This window comes from Lucilia cuprina, chromosome 4, assembly GCF_022045245.1.
Source record: "Lucilia cuprina isolate Lc7/37 chromosome 4, ASM2204524v1, whole genome shotgun sequence".
NCBI lineage: Eukaryota > Metazoa > Arthropoda > Insecta > Diptera > Calliphoridae > Lucilia > Lucilia cuprina.
In genome coordinates, this window is record NC_060952.1 from 27,765,249 (window position 1) to 27,781,664 (window position 16,416).

Genomic DNA, 16,416 nt, shown 5'->3' on the forward strand with positions numbered 1-16,416 from the left:
TTGAAAATGTTCTATACATTTCTTTATATTTGTCGAAAATTTTTAAAAGAAATTAAAATTTCTATAAGCTAAAATTCAATAAATATAAATCTTATCAAATTTTCATCATGTTTAAGAAATTTTACAGTTATTGTTAAATTTATGAATTATTAAGTTATTACCCCTATATTTACAAATGCCTAATAAAGTTATTGATGGTTTATTGTAGGAATTTTGTATGGAAAATCTATCTATATGAATACGGGGGTAAATCTTTAAATATTTTCTATAAATTTTCAATTTATGGTTATTTTTAATAATTTATTTCCTTAAAAGAAATAACAAATTAAATAAGAATATGTTCTTTAATAATTAATTTAATAATTGAAATATTTTATAAATAAAAAAATCCTAAAAACATATTATTATAAAAAATTTCAATTTACTAAAAATATTGAATATTTTCATTTAATTTAATTTTTTTCTTAACATTTTATCAAAATTGTCTATAAATTACAACAAAAAATTCTATAATTTAAAAATGTATCAAAATTTTTTTGTAAATAGAAATTTTTTACAAAAAAAATTTTCAATGTTCTTAATTTATTAAAAAAATTATTTAATTAGAAAATTTATCCCAAAATTTACGAAAAGTAAAAATTATTAAATATAAATTTAAAATTTATAAAAATTTCTATATATCATACATTTTCAATATATTTAATATTGATCTAAAATTTCGAATATATTTATGAATTTATTGAAAATTAATATTTTCTATACACAAAGAATAGATGACAAAATTTTTTAGAAAAATGTAGATTCAATCAAAAATTTTTATAAATTACCTTTATATAATTTTTTTAATAAAATGAATGTATTCAAAATTTTCTGTTAATTGAAGATTTATTTAAAATTTTTCAATATTTGAAAATTTATCTAAATTAAAACACTTATAGAAAATATAAAAATTATGAATATTTCAAATTTATATACAGACAATTTTGTATAAATTTAAAATATTATAAAAATATTTTATAAAAAAACAAAACTACAATTATACTTTCAAGGAGATTACATCTCAAAAATTTAAATTTATTACTAGTTCCTAAAATTTTTAAATTAATATAACTTTTTTTTGAAAAATTAAAGTAAAATTTATCTAAATATTAATAATAATAATAATAATAAAGTTAATTTTTTATTTTAGTAGTAATATTCGCCATTCAATTACAAACTGAATTGCATAATTCGCTACAGATGGGAATTACATAAGATATTCAGTTTGAATTATCTACAAATTAGGGTTTAATAAATATCATCTCTACTTTTTAATCGAATACTCATCATAAAAAAATATGTTTTAATTTTTTGTTTTAAAATCAGTCGATAAATTAAACTTCTATTTCCAACAGGATAACGGATTATTTATTACGATTATGGCCTATAGGCTAAGTTATTGATTATTGTTATATAAAAATAAAATAAAAATGTATTTTTTTACAGCACAAAAATTATTATATTAATTATGACACAACAAATGCACTTAATAAAAAAATTCAACTGCCTTTATAACTTCAATTTACTAAATGCATCCTGGCAATACCTTTATAAAATTAATTATTTTATATATATGTATCACCCTGTCAACAGTAAACATTACTCTTATGTTCGTTAATGTCAAAAGATTGCACAGCTGACTTTTGTTTTGATTCTTAAAAATTTCCTAGCGGAATAATAAACAAAATATTAAGAATAAAAATCTTAGTTTTTTAGCAAAACCATGTCTTCAGAAAACTGCCAAATGTAAGTATAATTACGATTTCATATTTTGAAGTGTTTATATGTAATATGCTATTTGAAAATATTTACTTTTATTAAAGTAACTTTTAACTATTTTTAATTCAGATAAAACTAAATTATGAATGCAACTAAAATATACAAATTTAATAATGTTTTAATAAATAAATTTATATTATTACAGCTGCAATAAGGCTCCCTTTAAATACACCTGTCCCCGCTGTAATATTGTCTACTGTTCTTTGCCCTGTTACAAATCACAGCAACATCTAAAATGTTCCGAAGAGTTTTACAAACAATGTGTTCAAGATGAATTAAGTTCAGCAGGTGGAGAAGGTGCCAATAATAAAGAAGATATGCGTAAAATTTATGATATTTTAAAACGTATACGAGAGTCGGATGCTGGCATAGAAGCGGATAATTTTGATATGGACGGCTTAGATTCTGACGATGAAGAAAACACACATGGACTTGATTGTGAAGAAGAAGACATAGAACAGGAGGGAAATTTAGATGAGGATGATGATAATGATGAAGAAGACATCGCGGAGAGATTAAAAGACATCGACATCAATGATGCGGATGAAGTTTGGCAAAAGTTAACTGCAGCAGAGAAGGAAGAATTTAAAAAGCTAGTTTCTACGGGTGATATAATGAAATTAATGCCTGATTTTAAGCCATGGTGGATAAGAAAAGAAAATTCAAAAATTGTTGTACTCTCAACGAATGAAGATCCAGAAAAAAACAATGTTCCTAAAGTTGTCGATAATATAGCAAAATATTCTACTATCTGTAGTAAAGAACCTGCACCCTGTTTACATTATAATCTTTGGAATATCATGGCAGCCTACTCTTGCACAGTGCGTTTTTTTAATGGTGAACATTTTACTAATCCTAATGAAGCTACTGCGTATCTTATCAATCTCAGTTCAACTCTTAAGTATGGTACTAATTTCGAAGATGTCGAAGATGCCGTCATTTCTGTAGAAATGGAAGCTCTAACCACGGGTAATGGTGCAACACAACTTATACCAACGACTGGTACACCAAAATCATTACTAGTAGAAGATCGTGTGCAGTTAAAGGCAGATTCTCGTCAGTTAATGTCAACGCTAGGCAATAAATTGTCTGCATTAAGTGATATTTTAAGATTATTACAACTAACGAAAAAGATTCTCAAAGCTCCAAATAAAAGTGAAGCTGAATTTCAAAAACTTTTTGCTTTAAGCAGCGGCATGGAAGAATTGACACGTTCCAAAGTTCAACAGCTAATCAAGAAATTAGAGTTTTATTTGTCCTATGTTAATAGAGAGAATTAGTGAACCATTTTTAATATTTATAATAAATTTGAGTTTTATAAACTGTTATACTATTACATGTATTATATTATTATTTTTTTTTAATAAAAGAATTTGATACTGCAATGAAAGTAAATATAAAATATTTTGAATTCAAAATTTCCTTAAATATATATTTTATAAAATTTTACTCCCTAAATAGACTATTTCAGTTACAATTTGAAATTTGTTTATGATATGTATTGCTTGCCCAAGAAGTGGTAATAGAAACAATCAAATGTTTAAATTTTATTTTATTGGTTAAAGTAAAAAAGTTATATTGTATTGTGTAATCTAAGAGACAACCTTATCATTATTTTACTTTTTTTGTAAATGCTTCTTTGTCCATTTATTTGATTATTCATTACTACTGTTAAAGCTTTGTTCAAGTTTATGACATTTAAGTAAATAAAGAGGTAGTATGCACATGCAAACAAATTACCAATGTTGCCTTGATGGAATGATTACATTAACAGATATCTATATATCTTGCTAATATTACATACAAATTGTCATTCGCAGTTTTTACTTATTTGGCTGACCATTACAATAATTACTTTTTTGCGAACATATATATTTCTAGCTTTCATTGATACATACATACGTGTACATATGTATTCATATTCATAATTTTGAATAAAATTATTGTTTTAATAAAAATTTCAAATGGTTATAAATATTCTACGAATTTCCACTACAAATCAAATTAATTAACTATTTTTACATGTTACACCTATATATTATTTTAAAAAGTCACGTTTATTGTTAGGTTATATTTCTAGTGCGAAAAACACGTTCTTTAAAAGTCATTTATGTTTAGAACTGTTTTAGATAATTTAATTTTCTTTCAAAAACAAACGCTTTAACACCAAAAATTATTTGAAATATATATTTTACAGGATTCGATTTACATACATATGTATGGAATTTCGAAGGCAGAACAAAATGACCACTTATTTATGTTATTGAAAAAACATATTGGAAAACTTCCGGTTTATAAAGCTGTTGCTTAGTTGAGAATCTTAGGTCAATTGGGAATCGCGTAGTTCCGAAGCGAATATACAATTGTCGTGGGAACGACCCTTTTCAATTTTTGTTTCAAAATGAAAATGATAGATAGATAGATAGATGGATAGATAGATAGATAGATAGATAGATAGATAGATAGATAGATAGATAGATAGATAGATAGATAGATAGATAGATAGATAGATAGATAGATAGATAGATAGATAGATAGATAGATGGATAGATAGATAGATAGATAGATAGATAGATAGATAGATAGATAGATAGATAGATAGATAGATAGATAGATAGATGGATGGATAGATGGATAGAACATATGATCAAATATACTAGACAATAATTTAATGATTATATAAATTGAAAATTTATCCATAACAAGTAGTGTTGCATATAAATATGTAACCATTTCTTAGTAGTTTTCTTACTACCAGCATATAATTAAATAACATATACATACATAGTATGTGTGTACAATTTTTTGCGATATGGTCAACTTAACAATCATAAATTATCATAATTATTACAAATGTTATTAAGTATATACAGTGGTGAGCAAATAAAGATCATGAAAACAAGGCCACAAAATTTTAGTTTAACCACAGTAAACATTAATTAATAATTCCTCTTCTACGGAAAATTTATTAATATTTATTTTAGAATGGAGAAAGCTGTGTTTGTGACAAATTTCCCAATATTTTCTTATATTTTATAACAAAATGGAACATTAAACTAAAGAATTTAAGTATTTATATACAGACTATTAAAACAAACTGTTAAAATGTCCATTATTTTACATAGATCCAAAATTTTGTTCCCATTACTAAGTTCCTTTTATTTTTACATAAATTCCTAATTTATAATTGTATTTTAAAAATCTCTATATTATGAATTTTAAACCATATACAAAGTGATATACTCCTTTTATAAATATTTTTACGATTTTTTAATGATCTAAACTTATTCCTGACAAAGAAAATAGTTGTTAGTTAGGGCCAATTTTTAGGCGAAGGATTAGGAATTAAATTAAAATTAATCTTCGAAAGTTGTTTTTGAATACTCAATCAGCTAATTTTGTTTGCTAGTTTAATCGCCCAATGAAGGTGATTTAAACTTGAGCAAGAAATGCGAAAGCGTAACAGCTGATTCAAAAAAAATAGTACAAGTTTTATTAAAATAGACATTAAAATGTTTGATTTATCGATTAGTAGAAATTATGGGGACTTCACAATTTTTTGTATTAAATTTAAGTTTTCTTCTTTGTTTGAAACATGCAGTGTTTTGATAACAAACAGTGACGTTTTCTGTTGTGTTGAATGGCAACACTGCAAAGTTTAATATTGTACTTAAAAAACATTAAAGGTTATTAACATCAGAATCAATTTAGATTTAGATTAACTAATCTGATTATTAATTGACATTTGATTGCCAACTCAAAAACCCGCTCTTAGGGCGGGTTTCTTAGTCCTCAGTTAAACTAGGCTTACTTGCTGTTAGATTATACTCGGAACAAATTTAGGCGGACTTTAACCGATTGTGTGTTTTCAGTTTTAGATTTAAGCTCAGTTAACTTCGTTAGTATTGCCAACTTTTCACTCAAAAACATAAACAATGAACAGCTGTTTTTTGCAAACACTTTTGTAAAATGGCAAATTTTGGAAAAAATTTAAATAAATATTTAAAATAATAATTAATAAAACAAAATAAATCAGATAATTACAATTTACTTAAAATATTACGATTTTGTTCTTCCGAAATTCATTGTTTTATTGTTTTTTTTAATTGTGTTTTCTCACTTAAAACTTTAGTTTAATTGGCCAATTACACTTAGTTAAACTAAGATAATAAGTAACTTTACTGATAACTGAAAAACACGAAACATATATTAAACCAGGTTTAACCAAAGAATGAAGATTATATTTATCAGAAAAACTTGGTGCAAAATCGGTTAGATAAAATTTGTGGCAGAATTCGTTCAATCAATATATTATTTCAATATTTCCATACGCCTTACCATAAAATAATTTCCTAGTTTCACAAAATAAACTGCATAAATAGAGTCCATTCTCAAATACAATTGTAAACGGTGTAGTATCAAATATTGTTCATTTGTAATTATCAAATTAATCAAAAATCATATGGACTGGTGTTGAGTTCATTATGCTCGAAACTGTATAAACACAATTCGAAATGATTTCAAGAGAACAAAATGTTTTTCAGCTTGTCGTTCCGAAAACTGAATTCAAACCTTTAAGTGATAAGAATTCTATGGATAATATGCTTTACGAAGCAAACAAAACAAAACCAAACCAACCAACTAACGAAAATATTTTTATTCATACACATGTATTTCAGTTATTAATTCGAGACGTTTGAAATAAGACGCAGCAACGATCGTGCATTAAATAAATTGTATATTAGTGATCATAATTACAAATATTTTTTTAATAATTATAAACAATAAAAAATCTTAAAAATTGTTTTGCATAAAATTACTATAAATAAAATATGAAATTTAGAAAAAAATTAACCTTGTGAAAAACTTATAATTAAACAAAGGAAATAAAATGCATGATATAAAATATCAACCATTAAAAAATAATGATGAGGATCACTTGATATCCGATTCAAATGGAAATGTTACTAATATTAGAGAATTTAAAAGATATTGGTTTTTAAAAGTTTTACTTATATGTTTTATAATTGTTAAAGCAATTTATGTGATAAATAATTTTGAAACTATTATAAATTGGCTACAAAACCATAATAGTACGGATATTAATTATAATGAAACGCATACGGATATATATGAAGAGGGGCATTTTGCAGCAACAACAATACTCTATGATTTAGCAAATAAAACTATAGTTAAGGAAGGACATTATATGGCAACCACTAGTAGCAGTAGTAATATTACTAATACTACTACAACTACTAGTAATAATTATTATGAAATTACGACAAAGAAAGATGAAAAAACCATGAAGAATAATAATAATTATGATAATGATATTCAAACTAATGATTATAATAATGTGGATTCAACAACATTAAAATTAGAAACAATTTTAAAAGATGATGTAAAAACAACGACAACGGCAACAACATCAATTAATATAAATAGTAATAACAATAATATAACTACAATAGAAACCCCAACAACAACAACAACTGCAATTTATTTAAATAATACAATAATTACCTCAACACTATTACAAACTACAGAATTAGTTACTGACCCATCAATATCCAAAATCATTACGACAAAAACAACATCGAAACCAATGACGCCACCACCACTTAAAATACCTGATGTAAAACCTTCATCTCCAACAAATGAATCAAATAAAAAATTTTTCATTAACACCAGCCAATGTCATATACCCTATGTGGATCCATTTACATCTGATGTTCGTAAGATATTTAAACCACAACATAGTACGGGTTGCACGAAAGATCAGCCCATTATAAGTGTTTCCTTTAATGAGTTCGATTATCATTATCATTTAAATATTAACTATACAATAGCTGAAGAATTACGAAAAGATACAAATAAATTGAATCCTATAGAGGCGGATGTATTGTGCTGCTATCAAGAAATACTACGTAGCGGAAGTGGCTCAAATGTTGATGCTAGTTTTAAGTAAGTCGGAGTTTTTTATTATTATTTACAGTTAAGCTTTTCTATAACGAATGCTTAAGTACATATGTTACGGAATATAAAACCTATTATTTTTTTTGCGATCATGCAAAAAGTTATCGCATCAATGGCGAGTTTAGTTTTATATAAATTAATAATTTTTTGGGGTTAGTTTTTTCTCTAGATTGACTTATGCAAAAATATACAACAACAAATCGGTGCCATTTTGTAGCAAATTCTTTGATTCGAAAAGAAAACTAGTTAAAAGTTATTTTGAGTTACTGACTACAAACATTTATTTGCAATGGAACAAGTTTAACAATAACATTATGTTCCTATAATTAACAAGAAATAATTGTGGAAAACTTCATACATGAATCAAATGAAAGATATTAGCTATCTCTTAATCATGGAGTTTCTTCTGAATTTTGGCAATAAAATGCCAATTAATAATAAGATTAGTTAGCCTAAAAATAAATTAATTCTGATGTTAATCCCATTTGAGTACAAGATTAAACTTCGCAGTGTTGCCATACAGAAAACGTCACCGTTTTTTTATCAAAACAATGCATGTTTTAGACCGGGTTCACACTAGGAAACTTTTTTTGGGAAACTTTTGATTTTAGTGTGTGAGAGAAAGAGAAAGAAATATCAACCATTTCTTTCTCTCACACACAAAATCAAAAGTTTTTGAACAAAAGTTTCCTAGTGTGGACCAGGTCATATAAAAAAGAAGAAGACAATTGTAAATGTAATATGAAAACAAGTAATATTTCTATATTCGGCTGTGCCGAATCTTATATACCCTTCACCAAGTATGTTTTAAAAAACAGTTTTTATTTATTTTGTATATCTGCACACATGTCACACATAACATACACACAAACAAATATAAACTGCAGCAGAAAGCAATATTAACCGTTGTACTGTAATACCACCGTCAAACTGTATTACCACCCTCAAACAAATATGAGCTGTATTACCAACATATTACTGCTTTATCTCCTTGTTCTTGTTATACCCTTCACCTCGCTCTTCTTTGTGAAAAAACGTAGGCGCCATAGCGACAGAAGGTTTTAATAATTTTTCTAAGGATACAAACGCATATTAAATAAGTTGTAATTACACAACATTAATTCTTGGAGGATTGAAGACACTCAGTCTTTAGTGCTGAATACGTGGGATACAATTTTCCTTGGATTTTATGGATATATGTTCATATGGATTGCCACGATATTGACGACGTTGCATCTCAAAAACAAGTTATTGACAACAAGGTTGAACAGCAAAATTCCAAGAGGAGACGTAAAAGCATATCAAACCCGGACAATGGCGCTGCTCCCGTTAGCAGCAACAGATTCAGTCTCCTAGCTGACCTTGACATAGAGAGTAATGATGACTCCGCCGGCACTCCAAGGAATTACGGCACTGTTGACAAGCCAACTAATTCCACTTCAACGACACCAACTGGTAACAAATTCTGCCCCCCTATATTTTTGTACAATATTAATGTACAACATCTGGTGAGCCAACTGGAGGCGAAATCACCCAAGATAAATTTTAAAATAAGGAATGTTAACAGAAATAAATGCAAACTTTATCTTTCAGACGCCACTGTCCATACGGAAATGATGGCGGTACTTAAGGAGAAGAGGATAAATTCTTATTCATTCACTCCTAGAGAACTGAGGCAAATCTCGTTAGTTCTACGTGGCCTATATCACGGCACTGACATCGAGGAACTAAAATCACACCTGGATGGGATAACTCCCGATGTAATCTCAAAGGTTACAAAATTTACAACCCCATACTCTATGAAAAACAATTGTGACACAGGTCTTTTTCTTGTAACTTTGCACCCCGGCAAGAACTTGAGCGACATATCGCACGTAAAATTCGTACTTAGCCAGTCAGTTGTCTGGGAAAGGCCAAAGAAAAAGGATAGAGAAATACAGTGTAGACGATGTCAACATTGGGGTCATATGGCAAAAAATTGTAATTCAGACTATAAATGTGTGAAATGCGACCAACATCATCTGCCTGGTGAATGTAACCGGAATAAAAACGACAACTCAAACCCAAAATGTGTAAATTGCGGCGAAGAAGGTCACCCCGCAAATTGGCGAGGCTGCACATTCTACAAAAATTATGTGTCGAGAAAAAAACAACGCCTACGTGAGGCCCAAGAAATTAAAAGTGCTGCTAGCAGCAACGTCAACAAATATATTTCATCAGCAGTTAATCCAGCCAAATCATTTGCAAGCTTTTTTCATAAGCCATCTGCGGACAATAAACCTGTTCAACCGTCAATTGTTGAAACATTTTTAAAACTTGCTGAATTTTTTCTCGAGCCAGAAGAGCTAACTCTAGAACAAGAACTCAATAACTTCATGAACGAGTACAAAAATAGGCCAAAAGTAGAAGCCAAAGGGGAGTTCCTGCGGCTTCTTAAAAAAGTTCAACAAGTTCATGGGCCATAGAATCATCAATTTTTTAACATTTAACGTCAGATCTCTCTTAGAGAGAAGTCGTCAAATAGATCTCACTAACACCCTTAACAGCAACAAAATAGATATCTGTTTTCTACAAGAATGCCATCTCCGTAGACAAAAAAAAGTTTTCTTGAATAACTACAACTTTATTTATGATGACTCCTCCATTGGAGTAGCCATTGCACTTAAAAATAACATCTCATACAAAAGAGTTGGTATCGACGACCTAAGTATTCTGGGAACATTTTTAGAACTCCAATTGAAAATAAACAACACAACCAGGAAAATCCTGGTTGGATCGCTATATGTAAAATGCAACACTACTGCTAATAATTTACGCAATAGTTTGGACAAAATACTTCTAGTGGCAAATGGTTTCGACCTATTTCTTCTTGGTGGCGATTTAAACTCCAAAAATCAAGCATGGGGTGACAGTACTGGAAACCAAAACGGCAATATTTTACAGAACTGGCTTGAAGACCATTCGTTGGATATCACAAGGATTTGTCATAACAACCCGTCATTTCCAAGCGCGAATTCATTTCTAGATCATTACCTCATAAGCACTTCCTTGATGAATAATGACACCCCCAACTACAAGATCTCATCCCTCCCGACGTTCTCGGATCATTTTCCATTGAAATTGGAAATTAATATGAATGCTTCGGATATATTACTTAATAACCCCCATTACTACACTTCCTACAAGAACACCGATTGGAAACGTTTTCAACTGGACTTAACTATCAGTTCTAATATTTTAATGCCACCGAATAACAGAAATTTGGAAAACACTGAAATTGAACAAATTATAGTAGAATTTAATGAAAGTTTCAAGTCTGCTCATGATCTACATACAACGAAAGTAGAAATTAAGAACGGCAAATTTTTATATTCCGACAAAATTAAAAATTTTTATAAGATTAAATATAGATGGCAAAGGGAATTGAAGAAAATATATCATCGCTATGGAAATAGACTGAGTAACGAATATAATATACTTTCTAAGCAAATACAGTTGCTTAAAACAATTATAAAGGATCTTGTTAATATGGAGCAAGCAGACATTTTTAACAACAAACTAAAACATATCAAACCCGGACCTCATGCTTTTAAACAGGTATATAATATTGTTGGGAAACATAAATCACCTTTTTGCCACAATATCTGTATTGACAACGTTACGGTAACCAACAGTGATACATGTTCTGCGTATTTTAAGGAATACTATTCCAACATATATACGGAAAAACTTCCTGTTAATCCGGTGGCCGATCTTGCTCATCGTGTAGGCTCGCATATTGAGAATATATCACACCATATATATTCTTTCAATAGTGAGTTCAACTCTCTAGACAATGAGGATGCGTACCATTTTACAAATGTCCACAACATTAAATCGATCATATCGAACATAAAAAACAAAAAATCCAGTGGCCTCGACGGCATTTCAAATTTCTTGATAAAAAAATTCCCAGACCCAACTATTGAGCTTTTGACTATTCTCTTCAACAACTGCCTCAATAATTGTTACTTTCCACGGGCATGGAAAATAGCGAAAATTTTGCCAATCAAGAAGAAAGGCAGTTGTAATAGAGCTGAGGACTTCCGTCCAATTTCACTACTGTCAAACATTGGCAAACTGCTTGAGCATGTAATCAAATCAAAACTTGAAAATGAATTTCTGATCGAGCCCATCCCATCATATCAATTTGGGTTTAAACGCCACCATTCCACTCAACACGCCCTAATGAAATTCCACGATGATGTAACTGTGAATCTGAGGAAAAGATGCTGTACTCTGGCCATATCACTGGATATCGAGAAGGCGTTTGATTACACATGTCATAAAGGCATCCTGTATAAACTGGTAGAACTCGCTGTAGATCCATTTATTGTTAAACTTCTTAAAAGTTTCTTTACAGACCGACAATTTTGTGTTCAAATAAAGGACAGTATTTCCTCGTGCGGGTTTGTGAACAGTGGTGTACCACAGGGTAGCATTCTTGCTCCATATTTATTCAACATATTATTGTATGATTTTCCGCATACAAAAGATGACTCCACAGCAATCTTATATGCTGACGATTGTTTGGTTTACAGCCACAATGATTCGCCATTACAAGCACTGAAAAACACCGCCGCACATTTGGGTTCTATCCGTGATTTCTACGACAAATGGGGAATTAAGATAAATGCTTCAAAATCGAAGGCTATATGTATTAGAAACGCATCGGGCAAATGTGCAGACTACGTGGTCCCCCAAAGTAAATGCCTACTTCTCACACTAAATGGGATAGAAATCCCAATAAAAGACAATATAACATACCTTGGAGTTAATTTCAACAAACTTTTTAAGTTTAACTGCCATGGACGAACACTTCTGACAAAAACTAAACGCATTGCTTCGATGTTCTCTAGGTTGCTGAATAGTACTTATTTTCCCAAAAATACTAAACTCCTCCTGTACAAAGTGGCAATAAGATCCGTCTTAACATATGCTTTTCCAATATGGTTTTCCATATCTCCAACGGTTGCGAAAGAGATAGAACTTCTGGAAAGAAATATTTTACGTAAATGTATAAACCGCAACTTTAGAAATCATACGGAAAGATTTTCCAACTCATTCATCTATGAGACTGCTTCTGTGACTCCATTTTGCAAGTATGCTCTAGCTCTACAAAGGAAGTTTGTGGACCGTCTCGCTGATCATGAGAACCATCTAATGAACGAGATTTTTGCGGCACAAAGGGATATCAGCTGGCATGACCCCTATTATCTATCTCCTGTTGGAATACTCAATGAGAATATTATCTTGGACGACGCCATCTACGAACTGCCAGATTTCTTCAGGAAATCCGACCAGGGGACACACAGGGGCTGATATTTTATATACACTTTTTTCGAATTTATCTGTGATATTTATACATACATATATGTGACATTTTATATACTTTGTTTACTAGATTTTGGTAGTATATTTTTTAAGGTTACGGGTGGTGAATTGTATTATTTTCACTGAAAATTCTACTTATTGACTTCTAAACTGCTTTATGGATGGTTTATTGGAATCAGATAGAGTCCGATTTTATATCTATCTCTGTGAGATGAACTCCTTTCGGATAATTATATTAATTTGTGATCACGATCTGGAAACCTTTCGGTTTTAATTGGTTTAACGTTCTGTTAACTGTAAATTTTGATTTGTTAAATTTCACTGTTGTGTTAACGTTACTTGACAGTATTGTTTGTATTGTATATATTAGTTTTGATTATTGTATTGTTTATTTATTTTTAACAGACATAGCTCTGTTAGTCAATATAAATGCCGCGAGCAAGCATTGACATTTCATAAAAATATAATGTACACATAGTGTTACATCTTCCATCCATTTTGCAGGCTAGTAGCCATTTCAATTCACCGTGTATTAGAATAAGACGAATATAGTTCTAAGAAACCTTGTTACATATATCTTTACTCTTATAAGATTTTCGTAGTGTCAAAAATGAAATAAGTCTCAATAAAAAATTACTACTACTACTACTACTACCTTCACCTCAAACATACAAAAAAGAATACACAGCTGAAAAAAAACCAAATACATCTCCACACGCACATGTACATCTTTATCCAATTCACAGTGTTGTTGTTGCTTTTTTAACAAAACATGAAAAAAATGTGGCTTTTTTATGAAATTTTCAGAGGTTGTCTCGGATTTTTGCTCATATCTCCGTTATTTATAGACCGATTTTGCTAATTTTAAATAGCGATCTTCTCGAAAGCATGTCTAACTGAATTATTGAAGATTCAAATCTCGCCGATATCTGGGGACCTCTAAAAACTGATTTCAACAGACAGACAGACGGACATGGCTTAATCGATTCCGCTATCTATAAGGATCCAGAATATATATATATATATACTTTATAGGGTCGGAAAATTATATTATAGAAATTACAAACGGAATGACAAATTTATATATACCCTTCTCACGAAGGTGAAGGGTATAATTAATGAAAACTTAAATTTAAAACAAAAAAATAAATTGTGAAGTCCCCATAACATTTTAATGTTTATTTTAATAAAAAATATATTAATTTTTTTACATTAGCTGTTTACACATTTTTTCTCAAGTTTAAACCAATTCCATTGGGCGCTTAAACTAGCAAACTAAATTAACTAATTGAGTACTCAAAAACAACTTTCGATGATTAGTTTAAACTTCATCAATAGATTGGTCCTTAGTCTAAATGTTCCAATATATGGATCTTGAAAATATCGGAGATCTTAAGAAACATGATTTGATATCGTATATCCGATATTTAAAAAACTTATTTTACTGCTTTCAAAGTGCAAAATTTTCGCCTGTCTGATAGAATGATTGAAGATTTGGAAGCTATCATTGAAAAACCACTTAATGTTATTTTTTTTAGTGTCACATGTTTTTCTTTTCAAATTTTAACTAAATAATTAATTCGTTATAACTAAGTTTTATCGTATTTTAAAAAAGTTTACACAAATTATCTAGCATGCAAGTTTATATTTAATAATTGTGAAACAAAACTAAAGAATAACCTTGTTAATTAAAAAAAAAATCACTTTTTTTAAATCTATTTAAACTTGTTTAACAAATTTCCACAATTAATTTTCGACATCTAATTATCTCATACATGCAATAAAATAGATGAGATTAGATATGATAGTGTTTTTGTGTGCATATATATTTATTATTTAATTCCCCAAAAATATTGAAAAAAATTTTTTTTTTAAGTATTAATGTATGTACAGATGTATGTATATGGTAACCTGAAATGAACGTTTGTTGCAAATTTTTAGAATTCCAAAACACCGAAAAGAGCGTAACAACAAACTTGTCATTTTCATAATTTAGAAAAGTCCCAAAATGCAAGATGATAGACAGTGTTTGGTGACACACTTGTAATCAAAAATGTTTATTGACATTAAGATATACATATGTACATAATACCCCAGCAGTTCGACAAAGAGTCAATGCATATGAAAAAGTAACAGTAATTTCCACTAATAGTTACCCACCTGGATGATCGTAATACGTATGTTTTTGGCCATTCGTTACGAATGTAATCGAGAATAAAGACAGTCGTCACTTTAGTGCCCTCTTTGTAAGCGGGAGCGGAGACAATCGTCTCTTTACTGTCCTCAAGTAACCTAGAGATTATACTCTTGAAAGTAGTTTTTTGTTTGTATTTCCGAAAGTAGGTATTTTACATCTTTTGGAGAAATGATTATTACTTTCTACTAATATGCCACCATCTGATTTACTCAAATTTATATCTTTCGGGTCAATCGTCACATTTTTGTCCCATAGTATTCTAGAGAGTAGACACTTGAAATTTTTAAATTTTAGTTCCATTAATATCTTACCACCTGGCTGACTCCAATTCGTATGTTTTTGGTCTTTCGTCACAAAAAAAACTCTTTGTAAAAGAGAATAAAGACAGTCGTCACTTTAGTGTCCCCTCTGTAAGCGAGAGCGGAGGCAATCGTCTTTTTACTGTCTCTTTGTAGGGTGTAGAGTGACGATTGACTTCCTCGTAGGACAAGCCCATGTTAAAATGGTCGGTCACCTGGGTAGTCAGGTGGCTAGGGGCCACCACAAGTGGTAGGTTAAGTGGTCAATTCGGGACTGTCCCGTCGAACTGCTGGGAAATGTAAGAAATTAAAAAAAAACAACAATAGCTTTCAATTTATTTAATTATCTGTCTCTACTGTAAAATGTTTAAAAATGTTTTCACGCCTTTTTGGGTTTTAGGTGACGATATATCTTATACACACATACAAATTACACCAGCGATAGTATATTTGACTGTTGACGTTTTTTATGAAATATTGTTTTAATGAAGAAAAAAACAATATCTGCTCTAAAGTCCTGTTACAAACATCAGCACGAACACATAATACCTTTCTCACAAAATAGATAAAATAGTATAAAAATAGATTTTAAAGAGACTTTATATAGGGAATAAGGAGTGAGATCGAAAAATTCTTAACACACGTTTTTCATTACATTTTTCAACCAAAGTATTATTTGTTTTTTTTTTTTTTTTGATCAAGTTACCTTTGAAAAACATGTCAGTTATTATGTGTAATGTCAATTATATT

The 16,416-nt window shown here is 29.5% G+C and overlaps 2 protein-coding genes across 2 annotated transcripts in view; both read left to right on the forward strand.

The window, feature by feature from the left end:
- Positions 1-1,487: 1,487 nt before the first annotated feature.
- LOC111689896 (zinc finger HIT domain-containing protein 2) lies at positions 1,488-3,554 on the forward strand. The gene is made up of 2 exons (XM_023452362.2): positions 1,488-1,785; positions 1,964-3,554. Exons 1-2 carry the CDS (start codon positions 1,763-1,765, stop codon positions 3,096-3,098), a joined length of 1,158 nt encoding a protein of 385 aa, XP_023308130.2. The 5' UTR covers positions 1,488-1,762; the 3' UTR covers positions 3,099-3,554.
- A 3,161-nt stretch (positions 3,555-6,715) lies between these two features.
- LOC111689875 overlaps positions 6,716-16,416 on the forward strand; it is a 55,189-nt gene continuing 45,488 nt past the window's right edge. Inside the window, exon 1 of the mRNA XM_023452341.2 lies at positions 6,716-7,785. Within this exon, the coding sequence (XP_023308109.2) occupies positions 7,028-7,785 (758 nt within the window). The 5' untranslated portion in view covers positions 6,716-7,027. The remainder of the gene's footprint in view (positions 7,786-16,416) is intronic.

What these genes read in the sequence shown, in the direction of transcription:
- LOC111689896 (XM_023452362.2), top strand. Translation starts at nt 1,763, where the DNA reads ATGTCTTCAGAAAACTGCCAAAT. An exon ending in TCTTCAGAAAACTGCCAAAT is followed by an intron (nt 1,786 to 1,963) that starts GTAAGTATAATT and finishes ATATTATTACAG; the next exon opens with CTGCAATAAGGCTCCCTTTA.